The 27,904-nt window shown below is 38.4% G+C and overlaps 3 protein-coding genes and 1 pseudogene across 10 annotated transcripts in view; 2 read left to right on the top strand and 2 right to left on the bottom strand.

Annotated features, from left to right (window-relative positions):
* LOC145898943 (kelch-like protein 21) overlaps positions 1 to 27,904 on the bottom strand; it is a 45,285-nt gene that overhangs the window by 1,478 nt on the left and 15,903 nt on the right. Inside the window, exons 8-13 of one of the 5 annotated variants that reach the window (XM_082987629.1) lie at positions 18,839 to 19,019; positions 18,729 to 18,785; positions 18,309 to 18,449; positions 16,782 to 16,940; positions 16,421 to 16,568; positions 15,413 to 16,095 (exon numbers count right to left, since the gene is read on the bottom strand). The exons of 2 other annotated variants lie outside the window; for them this stretch is intronic. In XM_082987629.1, coding sequence (XP_082843755.1) covers positions 15,984 to 16,095; positions 16,421 to 16,568; positions 16,782 to 16,940; positions 18,309 to 18,449; positions 18,729 to 18,785; positions 18,839 to 19,019 — 798 coding nt within the window. In that variant the 3' untranslated portion in view covers positions 15,413 to 15,983. Of the gene's footprint in view, positions 1 to 15,412; positions 16,096 to 16,420; positions 16,569 to 16,781; positions 16,941 to 18,308; positions 18,450 to 18,728; positions 18,786 to 18,838; positions 19,020 to 27,904 lie in introns of those variants that run through there. 2 more of the 5 variants (XM_082987621.1, XR_014402451.1) reach the window with 2 other exon arrangements.
* On the bottom strand, positions 833 to 22,336 carry LOC145899027 (kelch-like protein 12). The gene is made up of 6 exons (XM_082987742.1): positions 22,146 to 22,336; positions 21,972 to 22,095; positions 21,092 to 21,245; positions 20,585 to 20,802; positions 19,763 to 20,070; positions 833 to 851 (listed from the first exon to the last, which is right to left on the bottom strand). The coding sequence occupies exons 1-5, from the start codon at positions 22,205 to 22,207 to the stop codon at positions 19,900 to 19,902; spliced, it is 729 nt and encodes a 242-aa protein (XP_082843868.1). The 5' UTR covers positions 22,208 to 22,336; the 3' UTR covers positions 833 to 851; positions 19,763 to 19,899.
* LOC145908508 (uncharacterized) lies at positions 7,065 to 9,836 on the top strand. 4 transcript variants are annotated; one of them, XR_014403002.1, is made up of 6 exons: positions 7,612 to 8,090; positions 8,263 to 8,427; positions 8,519 to 8,578; positions 8,649 to 8,885; positions 9,258 to 9,371; positions 9,511 to 9,836. XR_014403002.1 is itself a non-coding variant. In XM_082995824.1 (5 exons), exons 2-5 carry the CDS (start codon positions 8,352 to 8,354, stop codon positions 9,299 to 9,301), a joined length of 417 nt encoding a protein of 138 aa, XP_082851950.1. In that variant the 5' UTR covers positions 7,612 to 8,090; positions 8,263 to 8,351; the 3' UTR covers positions 9,302 to 9,836. The 4 variants fall into 4 exon arrangements, 1 of the variants encoding a protein (XP_082851950.1); XR_014403001.1 differs by lacking the exons at positions 8,649 to 8,885; positions 9,258 to 9,371; positions 9,511 to 9,836 and adding an exon at positions 7,065 to 7,344 and having other exon boundaries at positions 7,492 to 7,753; positions 7,926 to 8,090; XR_014403000.1 differs by lacking the exons at positions 8,649 to 8,885; positions 9,258 to 9,371; positions 9,511 to 9,836 and adding an exon at positions 7,065 to 7,344 and having other exon boundaries at positions 7,487 to 7,753; positions 7,926 to 8,090.
* LOC145914012 (sentrin-specific protease 1-like) lies at positions 11,602 to 14,462 on the top strand (annotated as a pseudogene).

Here is a 27,904-nt window from a genome sequence, read left to right as displayed (position 1 = left end):
TTCTTACTGTCAATTGAAGCCATTCCATGCAAATATCTTGGTTGTAACATGTCGAAACCACTTCTCCATCTGTCTTCTTGTACAGAATAACACAAAGTTGATGAAAATGCTCCTTGGTTTCCATGACCCCCCGTGAGATACACGTCATCTAAATTTGTTTGTATTTTGTGAAAACAAGGTTGTCCATAAAAGTGATAATTGTTGATAACAGAGATGTTCTATAATTATACGTTTTTGAAACAAAACAGCCCCTGGTTTAATGATAAACAATTTCTGAAATAACAAGACTAACCTCCAACAACAGCAGATGCAGCCCAACGTCTACCTTCCAACAAATCAGCAATTTTTACCCAGTTTTTACTTTCCTCCAAATTCAACATCTCACAACTTTGTGTTGGACCATCTCCACCCATTACATAAACATTTTCACCAAATTTGGCTGAAGTTGAGTTCTCTCTGTCTGTGATCATTTTCTGAACAAATTTGTATGATTATTAATAACACATTAAGACAAAGTGATTCACATGTTTCACCAAATAACAGAAATATTTGTCCCAAAAAAATTAAAATACCCAGAAAATATGAAAAGTTACTTGTCATATGTTTCTCTAAATAATGGCTATTACTTGTCATTTGCTGTTTTGCTAACTTTACGTCAAATTTTGTATTACTTGTACATACAAAGAGCATCAAGCAAAATACTTGATAGGAAAATAAGTTAAATGAGCAAAACCATATGACAGCAAGAAATGTACATACTGGGTAATGTTCATGTTGTTTTGTGGTAACATTCCATTTCACACAATCTCGTTTACAATTATTGCCACCAATGAGAAGAAATCCTGACAAATCTGCAACATAAACATGGGTTGCTATTGTTTTCGCTTGCGAAAGATATATTCTTATGATATTAAAAGTTTTTTGATTCAGGCAAAGTTGTTACTTTGTAAATATGAACATTGAATGTAGTTGGTATTTGTGTTAAATTGACTTCAGTTCAAGATTTAATTATAAAAAATAACATATTTTGTGGATGTGGTTTTGCAGTGAAATCTGTTTTCAGAACACATATTTCCAATATTAGATTCCATTTGTAAATGTTAGGTCGGAAATTAAAAGGAGCTTAAGTTATGGGAGTACAAATGCTACAAGGGTGGTGTAAATATGGTGGATGTAACATATTGCTGTGAATGTGACATAAAATAAACAAATCTTGCGCCTTTTTTAACAGAACTCGCTTTTCCACTTGTTCCTGGATTTTCAAAGTTTGTTGATAAAACATCCATGACCGCACGACAACATTCAAAATTACTTCTTACAAGAGGCTGAAAAATAATAAAATATTTCAGTTCATTGCTAGGAAATCAATTTAAACCAAATTTACTTCATTTCTAACTGTGGTTGCAACAAACTGAGTGGAAATAGATGAAAGATCAAATTGTGAGAAAAGATTCACAAACAAATCCTCTCGATGGGAAGGATTGAAATTGGCCCATCGAACCATTCCAGTAAAAACAGCTTCTTCCATCTATATTCAACAACTAATATGTAATAACAAAGCAAGTTAATTTTCAAACAAGTCTTAAAGAAGATAATGTGATGAGTGTCTGCATTAAATAATAAATTAAAATCAAGAACATGAACAGAGAGGCAAAATGTCACACAGAAAGTTTAATCACTTCCAAAATAACTTGAAGTAAATGTTTTGACATAAGGTTGTTGAAAAACAAAACAGTAAAAAATCATTTTGCCATAATCTCAGCCCTGTCATATAATCTTCAAAGAATGTTTGTTGCAAATATCACACCATTGCATGTTGCGATGCGGTGGCATGCCAATAAACCTACTCAGATATACAGCAAAGTACACTATTTCTTGTAAAGTTACAGCCTACGTTGTGTAAAATGCATGTTGAATTATGACTGCAATTATCACTGGAATACATTTCTACTGCTGTGAGACTAAATAAGAACAAACAACATTTAGAACCGACAGCTGTGGATGGGGAAATTATGATGTGCTTACCCAACTTTTAAGCCTGACAACTTGCGTAGATAATCAAATAAACTATATACATGTATACAGGGAAAAAAACATAAAGAAAATGAATCATAATTACCCCTTTGTTTTTCTGCTTGATGATTGCAGACACATCACCAACATCAAGTTGCATGAAATCATCATGTTGTACAACTGTTGCAATGTTATCAATAATCATTTGGTTTGTTTTCTTTTCCACATCAACAAGATTGTATTGAGTAGCATAAGCTCTTAGCTTCAAACAGTTGTCGGTTGAAATCATTTTAAGGATGACTCGACAACAAAATGACTTCAACTCTGAAAGTGTGAATAAACCACAGTGTTGTCTGTCTCACTTCCTCATTAATTACAAATAATTTGTTTTGTCCCAGGTTTATGGGAAAAAGTAGCACTCAGTACATAGGCGCCTAGTTTTCATTTTTCCAGGGGGGCGGCTATATTATGATGTCATAATTTGTTACTATGACATCATCAAGTATTGAAAAACTGTGTTTGAATTTCAATGCATGAGGCGTATTAGCCAAAAGGGCGGCGTTAACGATGAGCACACAAGATCGGTCTACGACACAACCAATAAGTATCAGTTGGCATATCGTACTGCGAGACTGACGTTGCAACGACCGATGTCAGCTACGCAAGCGAAACTAGGTCAACATGTTTTGTGTACGTGGTGTAAGAAACACATTGTTTTAGGTCTTTGCACCTATGGCTCAGTATAAAGATATTAATATCCCTCTAGCATAGTGACAATAGTTCAACACAAAAGTATTTATTACACGTAATAATTTGAGAAATTGTCGTGGTTGGCACAAATAAAATGATATACATGCAGAATGTATATATTATAATAATCATTCTTAACACATTAACACCAGTGAAGATGGTCGCTAATGCCGCTAATGCCCGCTCATGTAGCTAATGCCCGCTTATGTAGCTAATGCCCGCTTATGTAGCTAATGCCGCTAATGTCGCTAATGCCGCTAATGCCCGCTCATGTAGCTAAGGCCCGCTTATGTAGCTAATGCCCGCTTATGTAGCTAATGCCCGCTTATGTAGCTAATGCCGCTAATGTCGCTAATGCCGCTAATGCCCGCTTATGTAGCTAATGTCGCTAATGTCGCTAATGCCGCTAATGCCCGCTCATGTAGCTAATGCCCGCTTATGTAGCTAATGCCCGCTTATGTAGCTAATGCCGCTAATGTCGCTAATGCCGCTAATGCCCGCTCATGTAGCTAAGGCCCGCTTATGTAGCTAATGCCCGCTTATGTAGCTAATGCCGCTAATGTAGCTAATGCCGCTAATGTAGCTAATGCCGCTAATGCCCACTTATGTAGCTAATGCCCGCTTATGTAGCTAATGCCGCTAATGTAGCTAATGCCGCTAATGTAGCTAATGCCGCTAATGCCCACTTATGTAGCTAATGCCCGCTTATGTAGCTAATGCCGCTTATGTCGCTAATGCCGCTAATGCCCGCTCATGTAGCTAAGGCCCGCTTATGTAGCTAATGCCCGCTTATGTAGCTAATGCCGCTAATGTAGCTAATGCCGCTAATGCCCACTTATGTAGCTAATGCCCGCTTATGTAGCTAATGCCGCTTATGTCGCTAATGCCGCTAATGCCCGCTCATGTAGCTAAGGCCCGCTTATGTAGCTAATGCCGCTAATGCCCGCTTATGTAGCTAATGCCGCTAATGTCGCTAATGTCGCTAATGTCGCTAATGCCGCTAATGCCCGCTTATGTAGCTAATGCCGCTAATGCCCGCTCATGTAGCTAAGGCCCGCTTATGTAGCTAATGCCCGCTTATGTAGCTAATGCCGCTAATGTCGCTAATGTCGCTAATGCCGCTAATGCCCGCTCATGTAGCTAATGCCCGCTTATGTAGCTAATGCCGCTAATGCCCGCTCATGTAGCTAATGCCCGCTTATGTAGCTAATGCCCGCTTATGTAGCTAATGCCGCTAATGTCGCTAATGTCGCTAATGCCGCTAATGCCCGCTCATGTAGCTAATGCCCGCTTATGTAGCTAATGCCGCTAATGCCCGCTCATGTAGCTAATGCCCGCTTATGTAGCTAATGCCGCTAATGCCCGCTTATGTAGCTAATGCCAGCTTTTGTAGCTAATGCCCGCTTATGTGTAGCCAATGGCGCTAATGCCGCTAATGCCCGCTTATGTAGCTAATGCCAGCTTTTGTAGCTAATGCCCGCTTATGTCGCTAATGCCGCTAATGCCCGCTCATGTAGCTAAGGCCCGCTTATGTAGCTAATGCCGCTAATGCCCGCTCATGTAGCTAAGGCCCGCTTATGTAGCTAATGCCGCTAATGTCGCTAATGTCGCTAAAGTCGCTAATGCCGCTAATGCCCGCTTATGTAGCTAATGCCGCTAATGCCCGCTCATGTAGCTAAGGCCCGCTTATGTAGCTAATGCCCGCTTATGTAGCTAATGCCGCTAATGTCGCTAATGTCGCTAATGCCGCTAATGCCCGCTCATGTAGCTAATGCCCGCTTATGTAGCTAATGCCCGCTTATGTAGCTAATGCCGCTAATGTCGCTAATGCCGCTAATGCCCGCTCATGTAGCTAATGCCCGCTTATGTAGCTAATGCCGCTAATGCCCACTTATGTAGCTAATGCCCGCTTATGTCGCTAATGCTCGCTCATGTAGCTAATGCCCGCTTATGTAGCTAATGCCGCTTATGTCGCTAATGCTCGCTCATGTAGCTAATGCCCGCTTATGTAGCTAATGCCGCTAATGTCGCTAATGCCGCTAATGCCCGCTCATGTAGCTAATGCCCGCTTATGTAGCTAATGCCCGCTTATGTAGCTAATGCCGCTAATGTCGCTAATGCCGCTAATGCCCACTTATGTAGCTAATGCCGCTAATGTCGCTAATGCCGCTAATGCCCGCTCATGTAGCTAATGCCCGCTTATGTAGCTAATGCCGCTAATGCCCGCTTATGTAGCTAATGCCCGCTTATGTGTAGCCAATGGCGCTAATGCCGCTAATGCCCGCTTATGTAGCTAATGCCAGCTTTTGTAGCTAATGCCCGCTTCTGTAGCTAATGCCCGCTTATGTGTAGCCAATGGCGCTAATGACGCTAATGTCGCTAATATAGCTGAAGGAGCCAATGTGACATTAGCGGCATTAGCGACATTAGCGGCATCAGCTGCATTAGCTGCATTAGCTACATTAGCTACATTAGCTACATAAGCGGGCATTAGCTACATAAGCGGGCATTAGCTACATAAGCTGGCATTAGCGGGCAATAGCGTCATTAGCCACACAAGGGGGCATAAGCGGGCATTAGCGGCATTAGCGACATTAGCGACATTAGCGGCATTAGCTACATAAGCGACATTAGCAACATTAGCTGCATTAGCTGCATTAGCTACATTAGCTACATTAGCTACATAAGCGGGCATTAGCTACATAAGCTGGCATTAGCGGGCAATAGCGTCATTAGCCACACAAGGGGGCATAAGCGGGCATTAGCGGCATTAGCGACATTAGCGACATTAGCGGCATTAGCTACATAAGCGGGCATTAGCGGCATTAGCGACATTGTGCATTTTAGAAACACCGGTTCTTTAGTATCTACCCGAAACTAAAGTCTTGCCGGTGGGGAATACCCTCATACTATGCTTGAGTGATCAGTAAGTAATATTTGATTTTTTTTAGGTAAATTAATTTAAAATTTGTTTTTACCTCTAAACAAAATTCTAACAAACTTATTCATGCATTGCACGAACTATTTCGTTGTGTGATCGCGTTTTCAAAAAATTTGGATCTTGGATTATTTCTAGCTTACCGGTACATATAAATATATATTTGTATTTGGGGTTGCGATCTGCCCTCTTTCAAATTTTGCCGTCAAGTTCCGAACTTTGCTGTAATGACGTCACAGCAACAACAACAACACAAATTACGCAACACATATCTGTGTGTCAAATTCCCACACGAGACGTCATTCCATTTAAATGATCCCACATTTAAATGGAATGACGTCTCGTGTGGGAATTTGACACACAGATATAATTGGCAAAGAAGTATCAAAATGACATTTAGAAGTGAAAAAATGTCAAACGTAATTGTGCTCATTTTTTTATCAGAGCAATCAACGACATCTACAAGCAAAACAAGCAAAACTGTAACCGCATCAATAGGTAAGATAGCCTAATAACTAACCTTGTAGTCCCTGCTTAGGTCAACAAATGACCTTGATTCAGGTGTAAATGTTTGAAAGCTTGCAAGCGCTTTTAATTTATGTTGATATGATTTACAGAACTTATGACGAAACTACAAAAATTTTAGTTAGTTGTGAAAACGCGCAGTACACTAAAACCTGTTTCGCGTCACATAATGTTCAGTAGAACAACTGTGTTCCGCGCAAACGTTTTACACATTAAAACTAATTATGAAAATGCGGTAATAATATGCAAGTGCTTGGACCACTCCAAGACAAAACAACGGGAACTGTTAGCTTTGGATATTTTGTTCACGTAAACTTGACAACATCTCCTTGTATATCCTGTTGCGAATCACTGTTGGTTGTTGAAAATTAAACCGACTTAAAATATGCTCCAAACGAATTGCAGAGTTTTCGAGTAAGCAGTGTGACTTTAAAATGTTTAAGTTCCGCTGTTTCACAGGCAGGGTTGAGATTCGATCCTCTATCATACGCTCAACGAAAGTGTCACAAGGTTACCGCGGTTTTAAGGTTGAATGGCAATACGTGATGTCATGTATACAATTAGTGGCATCAACTTCACAACCCTGATACGTTTGGTTTTCATTGTTTTTTCTTCTTCGTGTGGACTTTGTGAACCCGGAAGGTGCCTCATGGTTTTCGCTTCTCTTATTCACTTCCACTGTCTAGTTTTTGTGGGGATAAAAACGTTCGGAGTTTAGGGAACAGGCGCATGAGTGTAAACCCGAAAAGGAGTAAGTTAACAACGACATAGTTGAACAATCGGTTATATTTACTTTACATTATTTCTAGTCAACATATATATATCCTTACAGGATTAAGTTGACGAAAAGTTTTAGAATTACTGCTCTGCAAATTAGTTGATGTCAATCATAGCAGGAATGCATTGGTGGTATTGTGTTCTGGTGTTTGCTTTCCTTCAACAAGGGTCAACCTGGAATATATTTCAACAATACGAATATCTTATTGTGTACGACGTTGTTACGTCATACAGCCAAGCTGAACGTGGATGTGAGGCAAGAAATGCTCACGTTGCAAATGTTAAAACAACCGAAATATTCAACTTTCTCGTCAGGAACATTGACACTTCTCGTGTAGCAAGTAAGAAAACGGTAGTGTTTCTTAAAAGCACGTAATTAGAATGTTTTTTGTTCAAACGTACCTAATGAGTTATTCATTGGAGCAAAAATAATTTTAAACACACGAAATTTTCAATGGACCGATGGATCAATTGTTAACGTAGCACAGTGGAGGGAAGGAGAACCGACTTTTGAGTGGGATGGAGTGGATGAGAGCTGTGTGGCTATGGGATTTAGCTATTATTATGATCCCACATTTAAATGGAATGACGTCCCGTGTGATAATCGGCTCAACAGATATATTTGTCAAAGAAGAATCAAAGGCAATAAGTTTATAATTAAAATGAATGGCAAATACGTAACTTATTTGTTTTACGTTTTGTCCTGGTCAACGACTGCGTTTACAAGCAAAACTGAAACCACACCAATAGGTAAGGTTGTCTACACGTTTATCTGTTGAAAACAACTACTTTCCAAAACCCCACTGTAACGTATTGGACGAACCTTGCAATTACTGTTTCAAATTTATCGTTTTTTAACCTCTCTTGTGTTTTGACAATGGTCCGTTCCTCACTCAGAAAGACTTTAAATTATTTTCTCCAGTGACAGAAACAACCACAACATCTACGAGCAAAACCGAATCAAAACAAACGCCATCAACCGCACCAATAGTTGATGTCTATACCAATACCATGGAGCCGACCAATTTGTATCTTTTGTCAAAGTCAACAACGGCATCTACAAGCAAAACTGAAACCACACCAATATGTAAGGTTGCCTACACGTTTACCCGTTGAAAACAATTACTTTCCTAAACCCCACTGTAACGTATTGGACGAACCTTGCAATTACTGTTTCAAATTTATCGTTTTTTAACCTCTCTTGTGTTTTAACAATGGTCCGTTCCTCACTCAGAAAGACTTTAAATTATTTTCTCCAGTGACAGAAACAACCACAACATCTACGAGCAAAACCGAATCAAAACAAACGCCATGAACCGCACCAATAGTTGAGGTGTATACCAATACCATGGAGCCGACTAATTTGTATCTTTTGTCAAAGTCAACAACGGCATTTACAAGCAAAACTGAAACCACACCAATAGGTAAGGTTGCCTACACGTTTATCCGTTATTAAAATAAGGACAATTACTTTCTTAAATCCAAACCAATTCTCAGTGCTAGTTCTGTTTGCAGGTTGGTCAACATCTTTAAGCAGAACCGAATCAAGAAAAACGTCATCAACCGCAACATTAGGTAACGTAAAAAATCAGGATCTTTATCTTCTCAAATTCAAACCAATTGTTGACACGTGTTCCTGTTGCAGATGTGTCAACATATTGGACGAACGTAGCAATTGTCATTTCTATTTCATGGGTTTTCATCCTGATATGTGTTATGGCAATGCTCGGGTTCTACCTGTGGAGGAAACAAAGAAGAGATCAGGAACAACCTGACAACCATGGATGGCAACACAGTGCAAATAATTTAAATGAAATACAAGAAAATCCATACGAAATTTCCATTTGCAATACCAGGGGACAGGACGTCTATGTCAACATGGGTTTGTTATTCTATGATATTATGTGTTTTTGTATATTGCATCAGTGACTCTTATCCCTTAAATATAAAATACGATGGATTCCAACGTAAGAAACAATGTCTGCGGATTGTGTTTGTTCATGGCTTCAACCACAAAACGTTTAGTCGCCAAATTTCTAAATACATCCATAGGTTATGATATAATCTTACAAGTTAAGCCGTTGATACATTTAATGTGTTTACTATACAAGTAGGAAATCTTTAAGAAACATATCAAGTGAACCAAAGTGTTACCAAACACACCACCAAGTGTTTTTATTTCTGCCACCTAACCTGTGGTTTGTTTTTTGGTTCATCCCATCCTCGTTCGACCAAAATAATCTGCCTACGTCAGCCCTGCTCAATGACAACGTGAGGAAAGTGTCCGGTCGCAATTGAAACACGTGGACACAGCTGATTGGTTGACTGGGACAAGCGTTCGTGTGCCGTAATTTGTCTTGAACAAAATGTAAATAATATGTAATGTAAACATATTTGTTTGAGGATATTGTGTAGTTCCCGTGTACTCGGTTCGTCTTATACGAGTGATGTCGGACAAACGTGGAACAGAATTTATCAAAACTAAATTTCTCATCGCTATTTTTCAGCCTCCCGTTGAGGTTCTATGGGTTTCGGTATTCAACCCTGATAAATATTTTCCCATTGTTCTGCCTAGGAGCCTTCATACTCAAACCGTTTACGTCACTTCCGTGCATTCTTTCGGCATGTTTTTAACTCTCTTATGTTCCATTACGGATTGCTAACAGCAAGCTAGTTGGAAAGGAATATGTTTCATCTGATCTAGAACTAATATCTTTTCCCGCCATATATTTGTTGATTTATCATTGATCACCAGTCGTTTCCAACACTGTTCAAGATCAATTAAAGCAATCTTTTGTTAACGTTGATGTTAGTTTGTAAATAAACTGTGGTAAACGTACTTTATGAACTCGTTCTTCTTTGGTTGGATTTAACATACGACAGGCAGAGAATCTATAAATCTATCTGGCAAATAACAACCTAATGTTCCAGTTTTGATTGCTCTAACCCAGTGTTTCTCAAACTTTTTCCAATCACGTACCGCTCATTTGTTTTTTAATACACTGCGTACCACCGTATTACTATACCATAACTGTTATGACATAACACCAATGAATAACAATTTAGCCAATATCACCAGTTGCTTGGTTTTCTTTATTGTGCATTTGTGACGCAATAGTATCAACGTGAAATTGTTGCACAGTTGAATACACGATGTCAGAATTACTTCAACAGTGCAACAATTTCACGTTGATACTACTGCGTCACAAATGCACAATAAAGAAAACCGACATCATGTATTTGCAGCGGTTTTGGCTTCTGCAAAGTGCGGCAAATTGTATAGAGTAGACTAAATCGCGTACCACTTGAAAAGCTCTCGCGTACCACTAGTGGTACGCGTACCACAGTTTGAGAACCACTGCTCTAACCACAGCTAGGTGGAAGTAATTATTGTGTCAGCTGCATACAGATGGCTGCCGGCCAAGCAAAGACTTCCACTTTGTGGTAAATATACAACCACCGTCATCCGTAAGGCACCAAACTAGGTGCAACCTCACGGAGGAATAATTATGTTTCTATAATTTTATTTTATGAAACCAAGCTCAATTATTTACAACCAAATTCCCGGCAATTGTTTGCGAAGGATTAGTGTTGCTGCATGTTAAGCGATATTATGATACATTGTTTTACTGTTAACTACCTTTTTTATACCTTTTGCAAATCTTCACAAAAAGAGATAAAAACATACGAATATTGCAAACGTAGGCAAGCAAAATTCAACTACTACCCTTAAATCTAACACACAGTATTTTTTTATGTTTGGCTTGTTGTGACTACAAATATTCAATAATCATATTATAAAAAGTGCCGTATCAGTCTTGTGTCAACAACTGAATTGTTCTGCTTTTGCACTCTTTGAGATGGACTGGATTTTATGTTATAAAATAAAATGTTATTCTTCTCAATAAGTGCCAAAGCAGAACAATTCAGTTGAAAAAGTATGTTGCCTGCCATATTTTGACGAAAATGGAGTTTAGCGAGTGGTCAGAGATCCTCGTTAGCTAGCAAGGAACTTAACGAGAAAAATAAGAACGCGGCTCGTCATACCAAAAGTTGCGTTGGCGCGGTTTTCCGTCGAAATCGAGCTTGCTAAACATAACGATGTGAGCTCATCTTACCGCCCAAGATCGCTTCCCTATCATCGCCTCATGTTTGTTATCGAACTTCACTGGGTTGTCTTCCTTATCATGCCAGGAATGTGAGGTTTTGCATTGCAACAGCCAACAGGACATAAGAGCAGCACGTGCAATGTTCTTTTGCTGCTGTTGTGTACAGAGAACTTTTTCAGCGATACCAGCAATACATGTGGGTGGGCGAGATGTACACGAGGCCAAACAAACACCTTGTTACAAGACCTGGGAATTTTAAATCGAAGCAGTTGATGGAAATCAGATGGCAAGTTTTTCAGGACCATAAACCTGACAGGAGATTCCACTAGTTTGAGGATTATTCAGGCTGTGGCATCACTTCAACAGGTTAATCGGAATAACTTGTCACAAACATACATTGTTTACATGTTGTTCTGGTGTTTGCTTTCCTTCAAAAAGGGTCAACCTGGAATATATTTCTACAAGACGAATATCTTATCGTGTACTACAATGTTACGTCATACAGACAAGCTAAAAGTGGATGTGAGGCAAGAAATGCTCACCTTGCAAATGTTAAAACAACTGAAATACTCAACTTTCTCGTCAGGTAAAATTGATACTTCCATAATCTGAGGTAAAAGCTGTGGTTTTAAGTGACTTCATTGAGAACTTAACAAGCTTATTTTTATATTCAGTCGGAACTAGAGATTTATTAATTTTATTACGAATACGATGGTGCGTTGATTTTGTGTATTTATTTATTCTTTTATCTTAGTCGAAACACGAGCAACTGGAAGTCATCATATTATCATTATGGCCGCCCTTTTTGTGACTTTATTAAAAAACTACGGTTATCGTTCAAATAAAAGCATATTTTGCCATTGATTGCCATTATTTTGCCATCTCAGCACCAAATCTCTTCATCAATGCAAAATATCTGGCAACGTTTTAACATACTTTTGTTCTAGGAAGTTGAGAGTAAGGTTGATGATGCTTTGGTCCCTTTCCCACCCCATCAAGTGTTGGTTGAAGCTTTTAACATCAGCATTACGAGGGAACACATGGCGACGTTAAGTGGTCTCAACTGGTTGAATCACGAGGTGAGCGAAAGTTTTCCTCGCGGGGAATAACCCTAATGGAGGTTTAGAAATGTCACATTTTGTTGCATCCTAAAGAAGGCTGCTGCATAGCAAGCAAAACGTTGACACTTACAACTATTTTTGCGTGATGAGCTGCCTTGTGTGATAAATATGCCTGGCAGCATCAGAAGTGAACCTTCCAAAGTTGTCTTTTGCAGATTAAATGAACTTGTGGCTTTATAGAGGGGGGAATTTGTTACACAGTGGCTTGTATTATGGCTTGATACCCAACCACTACCAACATAGTGGGTAATAGGCCATTGTACTTAACTCTGCTTAATGTAGTAACATTGTATGGTTGGACAAGCAGTTTTAATCCAAATAAACTTCACAAGTTATGGCCATGAAATTTCATCTGTGACTGTCTAGTTTGTAAATCACTGACCTTACATTCCTTGAAGGTCATCAATTTCTACATGGAGTTAATAGTGGAAAGATCAAAGAAGATTGACAACCTTCCCACAGCTCATGCGATGAACACGTTTTTCTACCCCAAGTTGACCAAGCAAGGTTACAAGTCTGTGAGAAGATGGACGAAAAATGTTGACATCTTTTCAAAGTCCCTTGTTCTGTTTCTTATTCATTTGGCGTACATTGGACGTTGGCAGTAAGTTATGTGTTGTATTTTAGTGCAACGTAACTCAATGTGTTGTTATATGTCCACTGTATAAATCCACTGTCTGAGCTGTTTTACGCGGATCTGCCTGCGTTACTGTTTAAACAAAATTTTCCCTTCAATTTAATTCGTTGAACACAATTTAATTCGACAACTTACAAACCACGCATCAATCGGTTCCCAAACAATATCTCGTATAAGCGATAATCAACCAAATTGTTTCTTGATCTATTCTTTGACTCTTTCTTCTTGACTTCTTGACTCTTGTTGACTCCTTCCAGCACTCTCTGGTTACTTGATGAATATGCACGGAATATATAGCCAGGACGAGTGCAGTTAATTGAGTTCAGGTAAAAGGGAAACGTTGGTGTTGACGTATGACGTTGATAAATTGTTGTCACACGTCTTGATGAGGTAGACAGGGCGCAGCATGACTTGAAATGACTTGATAGATGCAGATCAGAAATCACCAAAACCCTTCCAACTAGGAACACTAACAACGGTTTTACTCATAATTCTGATAATAAACAGACTGGCCCATTGTGTTGGAAACATTAACATGTTTCATTGATTTACAAGACGTTTAGACAAAAACTTATTCCACTATCGATTTGAAATGGCGTAATTAAATCCACAGTTACATAGAGTTGGCCTGACTGACGTCCCAGATTATAGATAACTTGCAACTAATCGGTGGCTCGGTAAATCGGTAAATCGGTAAATCGGTGCAGAAGTATTACCATGCTTTCGCATAGCAAGGCAGGAGATCCCCTAAGTATGTGAAGGTCGCCTCGCAAGTTTTGCGCTTGCGCACCAGTATACCTTGGCCACAATAAACCCCCGTGATACCTTCTGTATCTCTGTTGGTAGAGCTTTCGGCCTGCTTAGCCCAGGGTAGTGAGTTCAAACCTTGATTTTTCAGATCTCGCTCCGACTTGTGGCTGATCCAGCTTGGCTGCAATGCCTTGACTGTGAAGCCTGTGAACGTAGTGTATTATATTTAGTATATTACATTTGTTACAAACTGGTAAACCTTTGCCTTGTCTGCATTCCAACTCACACAGTAACTCATAATTTAAAGGTAGCAGATTTCCGGTGTAAGGAACTTCGTTATTACGACTCGTTGGGAGGTTCAAACACTGAATGTCTTTCAACACTAAGAGATTATTTAGCGAGCGAACATTTGGACAAGAAGAAAAACAGTTACGTGGTGACGGATTGGAAATCCATCAGCAGTTCGCCACAGTTTCGCTTTTGTAAGATTATAGAGGGTGTCTAGTATGTTTTGAACATATTTAGCTTGTTGCATTTTAACCGTGTATTTTTGTTCCATTTCTTCGAATAAACAGACAGGATTGATTAAAAATTTAACATCAACCCATGGCTATTATCGTGTAGAAATATATTTCCATTCCGAAAAGCAGGTATATTTTATATGATTCAATTTCGCACAGGAAATACCTCAGCAGATGAACGGTTCCGACTGCGGGGTATTCACCTGCACTTTCGCCGAATTCATCAGCCGTGATTCTCCACTGAACTTTACTCAGTCCAATATGCCTCTACTGCGCAGGACAATGGTTTGGGAGATATTGAATCGAACCTTCACAAGATGACAAGTTCTCAAATAAAATTAACACATTTTCACTTGTGCTTCTTTGTTCTACTTTTGCATAGCAGCTAACCTGTATGTTGTTGAAACCAAATCGGGCGGTCGGTTAAACACTGGCCTCACTGTCTGTTGCTATGTTTGATTTCGGAATATTTAAGCGTGATTTGGTTTTGGCGAAAACATTTTTGTTGGCTAATTTTGAATATTGTTTTTGTGTTTATTTATGATAACTGTGTTTGATGTGAGAAGATAAATAACTTTAAACCAGGGGTTTTACATAACGTAACATAACCTTAACCGTTTTAAGGATTCCCAGACAATTATGTGAAAAACACGTATGGATCAATGGGAGAACGTTGTCATGGTATTTTTGACAAGAATTTTGCTATATTGGTACAAATTGTCGGCATTAGCCTGGAATATGAGACGGAGTCCACGTTTATTTTCAACGCAACGAGTTTTTTCTCCTGTCTTTGGCGTTGCTGGCAATACAATCATACGTCACAAACTTCACTATACAGCTCGGTCTTCTTCCGTTCCTACACCGCGGATACTGGTTGTTTACCACGGAATCACAAGTACACGTTTTCTCTGTCAGGGGTTCGTAAAACTTTTTCAGCTCATGGCACACATGCATAATCTAAAGTCGGACTTGCTTAACAGCTGTAGAAGAATCTGGCATTTGGCTAGGCAAAAACGCACGCTAACAAGCGATCTTAAAATCCAGAAGCAATAAATGCGACTAAAAATGGAAATAATTCTCCATTATTTTCATGTTTAGTCGATGAAGTTCACAGTTTAAGCTTTGAGAAACTGACGATGATTATGGCAACCTACATAAGCGAAATCGATTTTCCAAAATAAAATCTGCTGACGAAAATCAGAGGTTTGTTGCTTCACTACATACACAAACTAAAGTAATTTGTTGTCGCAGATAAATAAACAATGTCCAACTGAGGGTCAGATTATAATTTTTATTTTCACGTTACAACGTACTTGAACATGAAACAAAATAGTTTGAACACCGATAAAACCATAAGGGTTATCGAGTCAGGCGCTCATGTGATGGTGATTTCCTCACGGAGAATCACAGTCTGGAACAGGATCGCAGCTAGTTGCACTGGGAGGTGATCGATTGCAACCGACTGCTTTGGACGTTATATAGCGCGGAGTAACACTTGATAATTCACATGTGAAAACAAGATTCGCAAAAGGCACACATGTATTGAACATAATGCACAACCTTACCTATTGTAGTTTTGCTATTTATATTTTCGTAGCAAAATCACATCAAAAATCGACAAAAGGAATAAGTGCTATTTTGCGGAGAACTGATATTATCACAACATACACCGGTTTTCATACACATATACATGGTTTTAAAATAATTCACAACGCGTTGCAAAAATAGAAAACAATTGGTTAAGTTGCATAAAACGATATTTTATACAAAACTTTTATTTGAGCATCTTTTTCCGTGCGCAATCACAGTTAAATATCAACTACATACAAATATGGAAACATATTAAACAGCAACAACAGTCGCACCATAAACTGGTTTGTCAAGATCAAAAGCATGTGTCCAGACATCTGAGGTTGGATCGTAAACTTCAACTGATGTGAGTCGACCCCGGTTTCTATAAAACAAACATGATACAGTTTCATGAATCAGACACACAACAAACACAGGCAAGTTTTTCTACAACAATTTTATCAAGAAATAATTTTATAAGTTAACAAAAACCAACGTATACCCGCAGACCCCTTCATCACTAAACCAAACCACACATACAACCTTGTATAAAGCAAAGTGTTTTAAGTTTAATTTTTATAAACACTTCATGAATGTTGTTAATCAAGTATAACAACGTATATCCCACTTGTCCCAGTTAATCAACATTTACATTTTCACATAAAACGGGAAACAGTGGACTATAGTGCCGTCATAATAGTAATTCTTACCCCCATCCACCCACAACACAAATCCTCCCATCAATAACACAAGCAGAGTGAAGGTAACGAGGTTTTAGGAGAGGAGAAACATATTTCCATTTGTTGACTCTAGGTTCGTATTCTTCAACTGTTTGCAGGAAGTCACGACCAACACCTCCTGTCAGATTTAAAGTAAAACTTTTTCTTGTTTTTAGGTTAATACCTTATAGTTATATCTACCAGTTTTTATGTTTAGGATTCTTTTCAGGAAACTCCATTATATTTATCACATGATACATTCACCGGTGACGAATATGAATTTATATTTTATAAATTTTACATAACAACAAAACTTACTGTTAATTTTATTGCTTAACTTTTCATCACTAACCAATTGCATAGATCTTCCCTTTAATTTCTTCACATGCTAAATGTCTTCTTGCTTCATTGAGAGAAGCGATTTTTGTGGAGGTTCCGACACGAACATCGTGGAATTCACATGATTGTAAGAGTTGTCCGCCATCATATCCGCCCACAGAAAACAAAACATCTGAAGAAATTTCCAAATCGCTGGTGTTAATATTTATTGTGACGTCATATTACGATTATGTTGTAATGTTACGTAACAAGTAATGAGGTAAGCTCTGCGTTTCTTAACGTACAAATAAGCGATCAGCTTTAAATCGAGGTTTTATTGAAAGTAATCAATATTATGGTTGGTATTCATGCAATAAAGAACTATCAAAGAAGATGGAATATTTCCTGCATTTCTGTTAAGTTTAAAGTCGGCGTTTCACAACATTTTTATGTCCAATAGTGAATATTGTTGGGGCAAAAAGTTTAAATTTACTGAATACTGCCCTTCTGGCAAACTTTATTTTATTTACGTTTCTCAACGTTTCGGCTGTTATGCAACAACCTTCATCAGGAGGTAAGAAATGTAAGTTTAACAAAGTGGACACATTTGATGCACATAAACAAAAAAGGTTAAAAGAGCACCAAAGGGACGTGAAAAACCATGAGGATAAAGCAGCTCTTTCTCAACATGCGGTGGAATTCACAACAGGTTTTTGAACGTCCGGCCGCTACCCTGCGTTCCTTAATATCGCACCCAAAAGACCGCATGCACGATAAGCTCGACACGAGGGGTGTGGTTTATAGCATTCCCTGTGGTGGTTGCAGCGGCATATACATTGGGGAAACTGGCCATCCGCTAAAAACAAGGTTAAAAGAGCACCAAAGGGACGTAAACAACCACGAGGGGAAGCAGGACATACGGTGGACTTCAGAAGAACGATCATTTTGGAAAGCGAGTCCGATAGGTACAAGAGGATGTTTTTAGAGTCATTGAACATTAATACGCATGCGTCATCACTCAATGACAAAAAGCAAACTCTGTTTTCCACCGGTGTACCGACACTTGCTAGAAAATTATGCCGATAGACATCGCGTACTCCAAAAACCTTGATAACCCGTGCGGTTAATGATAAGCATACAGTGCAGGTGTGTTCGCCCTTTCTTATCGTTTTTTCACTTCTTTCTTTCTTTTGTAGCGTTTTTGTTTATGTGCCTCAAATGTGTCCACTTTGTTAAACTTACATTCTTCCTCCTGATGAAGGCTGTTGCATAACAACCGAAACGTTTAGAAACGTAAATAAAATAAAGTTTGCCAGAAGGGCAGTATTCAGCAATAAAATATGCCTGGCAGCATCAGTAACAATTTATGTGATGATAAAAATTATATGATTTTGGACTTGCTTAATAGCTGTACAATTTATAAAAATTTTAAATTTACTGATTACTTAAATTTGTGGTTTCTGGGTATTTATGTCGTTGTTTTAGATGCATGTCAATTGTTTAGACCTCAATCCAGTAATGAGAATAATCTTCACAAAAATTAACCCAGACATATTCTTACTGTCAATTGAAGCCATTCCATGTTCATATCTTGGTTGTAACATGTCGAAACAATTTCTCCATCTGTCTTCTTGTACAGAATAACACAAAGTTGATGAAAATATTCCTTGCTTTCCATCACCCCCCGTGAGATACACGTCATCTAAATTTGTTTGTATTTTGTGAAAACAAGGTTGTCCATAAAAGTGATAATTGTTGATAACAGAGGTATTCAAGGAATATTTGTTGCATGTTTTTGAAAAAAATGTTGAAAATTTTGCTCATTTGGAAATCAGTGTTAGTAATATATTAAAAATGTTCAATTTTTTTATCTAGTCAGGGCTGAATCCATAACATAATAAGAGTGATTTGGGTGCTAGTCAAGAAGATAGTCATACACCACACAAACACACACTATTGGTGAACGAAAATCAATTTTTACAAAACCCTTTTGTGTGTTGGCCATGAATTGTTGTGTGTGGGTTCACAAAACGTAATCCTGTAACAACCCCTGGTTTAATGATAAACAATTTCCGAAATAACAAGACTAACCTCCAACAACAGCAGATGCAGAATAAGTTCGACCTTCCAACAAATCAGCAATTTGTACCCAGTTTTTACTTTCCTCCAAATTCAACATCTCACAACTTTGTGTTGGACCATTTCCACCCATTACATAAACATTTTCACCAAATTTGGCTGAAGTTGAGTTCTCTCTGTCTGTGATCATTTTCTTAACAAATTTGGATGATGATTAATAACACATTAAGACAAAGTGATTCACAAGCTTCACTAAATAACATAAATATTTGTCCAAAAAAATTAAAATACCCAGAAAATATGAAAAGTTACTTGTCTTATGTTTCTCTAAATAATGGCTATATGTTATTTGCTGTTGTGCTAACTTTACATCAAATTTTGTATTACTTGTAAATACAAAGTGCATCAAGCAAAATACTTGATGGGAAAATAAGTTAAATAAGCAAAACCATATGACAGCAAGAAATGTACATACTGGGTAATGTTCATGTTGTTTTGTGGTAACATTCCATTTCACACAATCTTGTTTTGAATCTTTTCCACCAATAAGAAGAAATCCTGACAAATATGCAACATAAATATTGCTTGCTATGGTTTTCGCTTGTGAAAAATATATTCTTATGGCATTAAAAGTTTTTTGATTCCGGCAAAGTTGTTACTTTGTAAATACCAACATTGAATGTAGTTGGTATTTCTGTTAAATTGACTACAGTTTAAGATTTAATTATAAAAAATAACATATTTTGTGGATGTGGTTTTGCAGTGAAATCTGTTTTCAGAACACATATTTCCAATATTAGATTCCATTTGTAAACGTTAGGTGGGAAATGAAATGGGGCTTAAAGTTATGGGAGTACAAATGCTACAAGGGTGGTGTAAATATGGTGGATGTAACATATTGCTGTGAATGTGATATAAAATAAACAAATCTTGCACCTTTTTTAACAGAAGTTGCTTTTCCACTTGTTCCTGGTATATCATATTGTTTAAATGCAGCATCCATGACCGCATGACAACATTCAACGTTACTTCTCACAAGAGGCTGAAAAATAATAAAATATTTCAGTTCATTGCTAGGAAATCAATTTAAACCAATTTACTTCATTTCTAACTGTGGTTGCAACAAACTGAGTGGAAATAGATGAAAGATCAAGTTGTGAGAAAAGATTCACAAACAAATCCTCTCGATAGGAAGGATTGAAATTGACCCATCGAACTATTCCAGTAAAAACAGCTTCTTCCATCTACATTCAACAACTAATTTGTAATAACAAAGCAAGTTAATTTGTAAATAAATCACAAAGAAGATAATGTCATGAGTGTCTGCATTGAATACTAAATTAAAACCAAGAACGTGAACAGAGGCAAAATGTCACAGAAAGTTTAATCACTTCCAAAATAACTTGAAACAAATGTTTTGACATAAGGTTGTTGAAAAACAAACATTTAAAAATCATTTTGCATAATCTCAGCCCTGTCATATAATCTTCAAAGAATGTTTGTTGCAAATATCACACCACTGCATGTTGCGATGTGGTGGCATGCCAATAAACCAACTCAGATATACAGCAAAGTACACTATTTTTTTCTACTGCTGTGAAATTAAATAAGAACAAACAACATTTAGAGCTGACAGCTGTGGATGGGGAAATGATGATGTGCTTACCCAACTTTTAAGCCCAACAACTTGCGTAGATAAACAAATAAACTATACACATGTATACAGGAAAAAACATAAAGAAAATGAATCACAATTACCCCTTTGTTTTTCTGCTTGATGATTGCAGACACATCACCAACATCAAGTTGCATGAAATCATCATGTTGTACAACTGTTGCAATGTTATCAACAATCATTTGGTTTGTTTTCTTTTCCAAATCAGCAAGATTGTATCGAGTAGCATAAGCTCTTAGCTTCAAACAGTTGTCGGTTGAAATCATTTTAAGGACGACTCGACAACAAAATGACTTCAACCCTGAAAGTGTGAATAAAACACAGTGTTGTCTGTCTCACTTCTCTATTAATTACAAATAATTTGTTTTGTCCCAGGTTTATGGGAAAAAGTAGCACTCAGTACAAAGATATTAATATCCCTCTAGCATAGTGACAATAGTTAAATACAAAAATATTTATTACACCTAATAATTGGGAAATTGTCGTGGTTGGCACAAATAAAATGATATACATGTAGAATGTATATGTTAGAATAATCATTATTAACACATTAACACCAGTGAAGATTAAAACTTGCAATGTTTACATACCTTCCATTTGTGTATAATCAGCATCTTCCAACACTTCCAACACATTTTTCTCTGTTAATTCAATATCACCAGTGTAAATATAATCCAATACACTTTCCAGTCTTTTTGGTGGAATATTGTCAACCTTGATGAAATCGCTGTATTTTTCGCTCATCTTAAAGAAAACAAAGTCAACAAATCACAACAAACACAACACAATCTGATCTAAAGAACTACGGAAAAGTCACATCTTTATTGGTTCAGAAATATATACATCAGTGAAGTTTCTGCAAAGTCACAAGTATTCGTTGAGTGTTTACAATGGCTTCTCATTACTTTAGTGTTTTTTGGATCTGTTTTTTACAGAAAACGCATGTACACATTTGTAAGTATGCATATGTATCTATACATGTATCTGTGCTCTCAAGTCGATAAATATATCCTTGATGATATACATGTTGTTTGACATTCTTATAGTTGACTAGTTTTCGCCACCAAGACAGTGAATATACTATTACACACAGTGACTGTTTGAGATAAAAAATACAGCACACTAACCAATAAATTTGAGTTACATAACAATATTGTTACTATTGACAAAAAATATCATTAATGTGACAATACAATGATACAAAATAAAAGTTACTGAAATGAGTTGTTATTTAAAGATCATACATGACCCCTGGCCCTAAGCCCACATGCAATGAAAATAATAAAACGTCTTTACTGCTTTCTGTGCCAATAAATTTTGCATGCAGTCAAAGTAATTTGGTGTGCAAAAAAAAAAGTTGAAGAAAAACTTGTGCGTGCAGCTGCCATACTCTGCAGGCTGGAATACAGACAGGTGACAATAAAAGGCAAAAGTTTTGAATCATTATATTTCTACATAACAAACACTTACCTCAACACCAAGTAAAGCATTAAAATAATCTGACATAGAACAAACAACAGCATCATGTATTGAATAGTTTTCTCCTTGGGAACAAAGTGTTCTGTTGCAAAATCGTTTTGTTTCTTTTCTGTCACTAAAATATCAATATTTTAACTTAAGTAAATCACCATAAATAAAACTTACTTGTTTAAAAAATTCATCACTTTCTGATGATGCAAGTTTATTTCTTCTTGTGTTCGCTTCATGATGGAGACAAAAAGTTAAACTGACAGTGAATGGAACACCAACAATTATTGTAAGTTGCAGATATGTAATGTGTTTGCAAAACAAAATAGTTTAGTCTACTTGTTTGGTTTAATTAAGGAACAAACCTAATTTCTAGTGTTCAAGGTTTTAAATGTTAAAAATTACAGAAGTGCAACAAAACATCGGCCATTTATTTGCAAACCCTTGGTTGCATGACGGTGGTGTTTGCAACTGCTTTCATTTTTTGCAGCATTTCTGTCAACGAAACTAAAGTCTTGCCAGAGGGGAATACCCTCCTACCATGCTTGAGTGATTAGCAAGTAATATTTGATTTTTTTAGGAAAATTAATTTAAATTTGTTTTGACCAATCAACATTAAATAACACACAAAATTCTAAACAAAACTATTGATGCTTGTCAAACGTAAATGTTTTTATTTTTTTATCAGAGCCATCAACGACATCTACAAGCAAAACTGTAACCGCATCAATAGGTAAGATAGCCTAATAACTAACCTTATGGTCCATGCTTAGGTCAACAAATGACCTTGATTCAGGTGTAAATGCTTGAAAGCTTGCAAGCTTGCAAGCGCTCTTAATTTATGTTGATATGATTTACAGAACTTATGACGAAACTACATAAATTTTAGTTAGTTGTGAAAACGCGCAGTACACCAAAGCCTGTGTAGGGAATTCGGCTTGTCATGATTCGAAACACTTTAATATTTTGTTTTAACTTGGTCTTCTGAAACTGCTTTCTACTCTTTTACATTTACACCCGTCTTTCTGACTCCATCGCTGGTTATCTCGCTTGCGTTACGTCTTTCAACTTGCGCTACTTCTTCCAAGTCCCCTTTGTCGCGTAATCGCAGCAATTATCTCTTTGTTTTTCTCTCGTCTTTGATGTATCCCTATATATTTGCGACTCTTTCCACAAATAAACAGATCATAATGTGATCTCTCAGATCATAGTTTTCGAACTCTCAGATCATGGCTTTTGGTCTCATTTTGTTCTGACAGGACCTGCAGGCAGCATGTTGTCTCACCGGGACTTTCTGGATAGGTTTGATGTTGGGTTCGCGGTGATGCAATTCCATCTACACCTTCAAAATCTTCCGACAATCCAACTGCGACCCTTCACCTGTTTCGCGGCACATAATGTTCAGTAGAACAACTGTGTTCCGTGCAAACGTTGTACACATTAAAACTAATTATGAAAATGCGATGATAATAATATGCAAGTGCTTGGACCACTCCAAGACAAAACAACGGGAAGTGTTAGCTTTGGATATTTTGTTCACGTAAACTTGACAACACCTCCTTGTATATCCTGTTGCGAATCACTGTTGGTTGTTGAAAATTAAACCGACTTAAAAAAAAGTGAATTGCAGAGTTTTCGAGTAAGCAGTGTGACTTTAAAATGTTTAAGTTCCGTTGTTTCACAGGCAGGGTTGAGATTCGATCCTCTATCATACGCTCAACGAAAGTGTCACAAGGTTAACGCGGTTTTAAGGTTGAATGGCAGGACGTGACGTCATGTATACAATTAGTGGCATCAACTTCACAACCCTGATACGTTTGATTTTCATTGTTTTATTTTTAGTTCTTGTGGATTTTGTGAACCCGGAAGATGCCTCATGGTTTTCTCTTCTCTTATTCACTTCCACTGTCTAGGTTTTGTGGGGATAAAAACGTTCGGCATTTGGGGAACAGGCGCATGAGTGTAAACCCGAAAAGGAGAAAGTTAACAACGATATAGTTGAACAATCGGTTATATTTACTTAACGTTATTCCTAGTCAACATAAATATATCCTTACAGGATTAAGTTGACGAAAAGTTTTAGAATTACTGCTCTGCAAATTAGTTGATGTCAATCATAGCAGGAATGCATTGGTGGTTGTTGCGTATCTGTTATGTCAAATATGAGTCTCGAATCGGCTCTTAACAATATTATTTATGATGGATGGAAATCCTATTTGATTAGCGCATTTGACATTAGATCGCACGTGAGTTCTAGTTGTTGTGTTTTCCTAACCTGACTTTAATTAACTCTCGATGCAAACACTACACCAATATTTATTTACCACGAACAATTTTGGATACGAAATTAACATGCGCAATTATACCAACGACAAACTAAGTGAATTTACGAACTGAGGAGAGCACAGTACCGCTGCACTGCCTCGCTCCACCTCAGCTAAACGCACACGGAAAGTTTCATTATTTAAAACCGGAGAGAAACAAAGCGAACGAAGGATTTTGAAAAGAAGGGCGATCCAAGGACTAACGGTCAGCGAACAGTTAACAAAAGACGCACTCTCACACAAAACAATGAAGGATTTCTCTAAGGCGACACATTTAAGCTGGCCAATAAATTCACATAAAAACACAGCTGTTGCGTAGAAACTAGTAACGAGATCAAATCACGTGAGAAAGCAACCGTTGCTATACATTTTGAAATGAGATGCTGGACAAGACGCTACCTATAGAATGCCTTTACACAAAAAACCCATGGAAAGAGATTCCGGACGTTGATGACGAAACTGGCTGTTATGTGACCATAGTTCATATTTCCATGAATGCAATCGTTGCTATGTAACGTAAAATTACGTTACAGTGGTATTGTGTTCTGGTGTTTGCTTTCCTTCAACAAGGGCCAACCTGGAATATATTTCAACAATACGAATATCTTATTGTGTACGACAATGTTACGTCATACAGCCAAGCTGAACGTGGATGTGAGGAAAGAAATGCTCACCTTGCAAATGTTAAAACAACCGAAATATTAAACAATCTAGTTAGAAAAAAGGACACTTCTATTGTAACACGTCGGGGTCACCATTTGTGGGCACGACTGCTTTGCGTCCGTTTATTGCGAGTCACCCAAATGGAATGACGCGTGCGCGCAATAAAGCAACATAAGAAAAGACGCGTGTCGCAGGTCGCGTGTGACACGATGTCGCGAAGACGCTACAATACCCCCACCAGTGTTCAAGTCATGCACGATAACGTGAAGGCAAATTGACAACACGACCAGAGCGGGCAACTGTCGGACGGTGGAGTGCGTTTGGATGCGGAACATGTGAAACACGATTTCCAGAAGTCTGCGATGTAAAACTTTGTTCGAAGTATGCTGGTTTGAGGCGATCAATAGACACCGTATAGACATCAATAGACATCAATAGACACCGTGTCTGGTCGGCAATTCATCTCAAGACAAAAGTATTTAGCGTGTTTTCGAATTACTTTAAATGGACCGTCTTATGGACATTGCAAAGGTGTTCGGTGTGCGTCGTTTCGAACGAAAACAAACGTGCAGTTGCGTAATAGACCGTCCACCCTGTCGTAAGAATGTCGGTGCCAGGATGTCGGAGTCGGTCGGAGTCAGTCGCAAGTCCCGGATTGAATCTCTTAATTTGGACAAAAACGACTTGGATCCTGGGGTTCGGCCGAAGACGCGAAAAACTCGCCGGGCAATTGCAGTGTAGCACCATACATCAACTCTGCAGCAGAACACCCGATGTCCTCATTTATGGCTGATCTCATGCCGAGTAATACAACGGGAAGATGATCAAACCAATCGTTTGTTGTCAAGCACGCTGTCAACGCGGCTTTAAGCTGACGGTGCATTCTTTCCACAATGCCGTTGCACTGAGCGTGGTAGGACGTTGCTCGTTGCCGATGGGCACTTAGTAAATTGTTAAGGTTGGCCCAGAGTGTTGATTCAAACTGGAGTCCTCTATCCGACGTTATGGTTTGTGGGGTCCCGAAGCGCGAAACCCATAAAAGCAAGGCTCTTGCGCAAGATTGCGTAGTTGCATCTGCCATAGGGATAGCTTTAGGCCATCGAGTAAACCGATCGATGCATGTAAATAAATAGGTATATCCCTGGGAAATGGGGAGAGGTCCGACGATGTCAACATGAATATTTGCGAACCTTCTGGTCGGAAGTGCAAAGGAACTAAAAGCAACAGCGGTGTGTTTCTGGATTTTAGCTTTCTGGCATTGCAAACAAGTTCGTACCCATTACCAACATCCTTGTTCAAACCATGCCATATAAAGCGATCGGACACAAGTTTGCGAGTTGCGCGAATGCCTGGGTGTGACAAATTGTGAACAGCGTCGTAAGTTTGGCGACGGTAAGCATTGGGAACCACAGGGCGGGGATAACCTTTAGATACATCGCAAAGAATTGTCAGTTCAGTTCCAAACAATGGTACATCACAAAATCTGAGTGACGTGATTGAGGTGCGAAATGCTTTAATTTCCTCGTTATTTCTTTGTGCGAGTGCCATTTAAGTGAAATCAATAACAGATGATGACATAGCAGTAATATTGGCCCTCGACAATGCATCAGCAGCCAAATTACTGTGTCCCTTTATGTGGTGTACGTCGGTGGTAAACTCAGAAACAAAAAATTAAATTGCGAACTTGCCGAGGTGACAATGCACTTGAGTTCCTTTGAAAAACATGAATTAAGGGTTCGTGATCAGTTAAAACAGAAAATGCTCTACCTTCTACGAAGTAACGGAAATGGCGAATAGACAAATAAATAGCAAGAATTTCACGGTCAAACGTACTGTACCGTGTTTCTGGGGGTTTTAGTTTTCTTGAAAAGAAACCTATTGGTTTTCATTGACCGTTGTGTCGCTGTTCCAGCGAAGCACCGACTGCAATGCCTGAAGCGTCAGCTGTGATTCGTGTAGCCGCGTCTGCCTTGGAGTAAACAAGTATCACAGACGTTACGAGTGCTTGTTTTGATGCCACAAATGCAGCTGCGCAATCCTCAGTCCATATAAAATCCTTCTCTGTGCCTGCGAACGCCTGGTGCAAAGAATGCAAAATTTTTGCAGCACCAGGAACAAAACGATGATAGAAGTTGATAAGTCCCAGGTATTCTCTCAGGCTTTTCGTGGTCGTTTGTTGAGGAAATTTGTTGATGGCTTCAACCCTGATTGGCAGTGGCGAAATACCTTGTGTTGTAATTTGATGTCCTAAAAATTCAATTGTTGTGCTGCCAAATTCACACTTATCGGGGTTGACAACAATCCCATAGGTTTGGAGCCGCTCAAAAAGCAGACGGAAGTGTCTGCGTTGAGCAGAAGCCGAGGAGCTGGAAACCAAAATATCATCAAGATAAACAATAATGAAATCCAAACATCTGCACACTTCGTCCATGAAGCGTTGGAAAATCTGAGCTGCGTTACAAAGGCCAAACGGCATTCGTGTATTCGAATAAACCGAAAGGCGTGATGATTGCGGTTTTTGGAATATCATCTTTCGCAACAGGAATGTGATGGTATGCTCGTACAAGATCAATCTTGCTGAAAATAGTCGAGCTTTGTAGATTGGCAGACGAATCTTGTATCAAAGGAATAGGGTAGCGATCCGGTATAGTGCTATTGTTGAGTTTGCGGTAATCACCGCATGGCCTCCACTGGCCGGATTTTTTACGCACCATATGTAGCGGTGAGACCCATGTGCTTGATGAACGGCGAACAATTCCCAGTTCCAACAAATTTTGAAATTCTTCTTTCGCACATTTTAACTTGTCTGGAGAAAGGCGACGAGCTTTAGCATAAGCTGGAGGGCCTTTGGTAACAATGTAATGCTTGACGTCGTGTTTCAAGGAAGCATCGTTGTACACCGCACTTTGCAAAGTTAGAAACTCCAGGAAAACGTTTTTAAATTCATTT

Source organism: Ascidia mentula, chromosome 1 (genome assembly GCF_947561715.1).
Source record: "Ascidia mentula chromosome 1, kaAscMent1.1, whole genome shotgun sequence".
NCBI classification, from domain to species: Eukaryota; Metazoa; Chordata; class Ascidiacea; order Phlebobranchia; family Ascidiidae; genus Ascidia; species Ascidia mentula.
The sequence above is the reverse complement of the archived record's forward strand: the minus strand, read 5'-3'. Positions and strand labels throughout refer to the sequence as shown.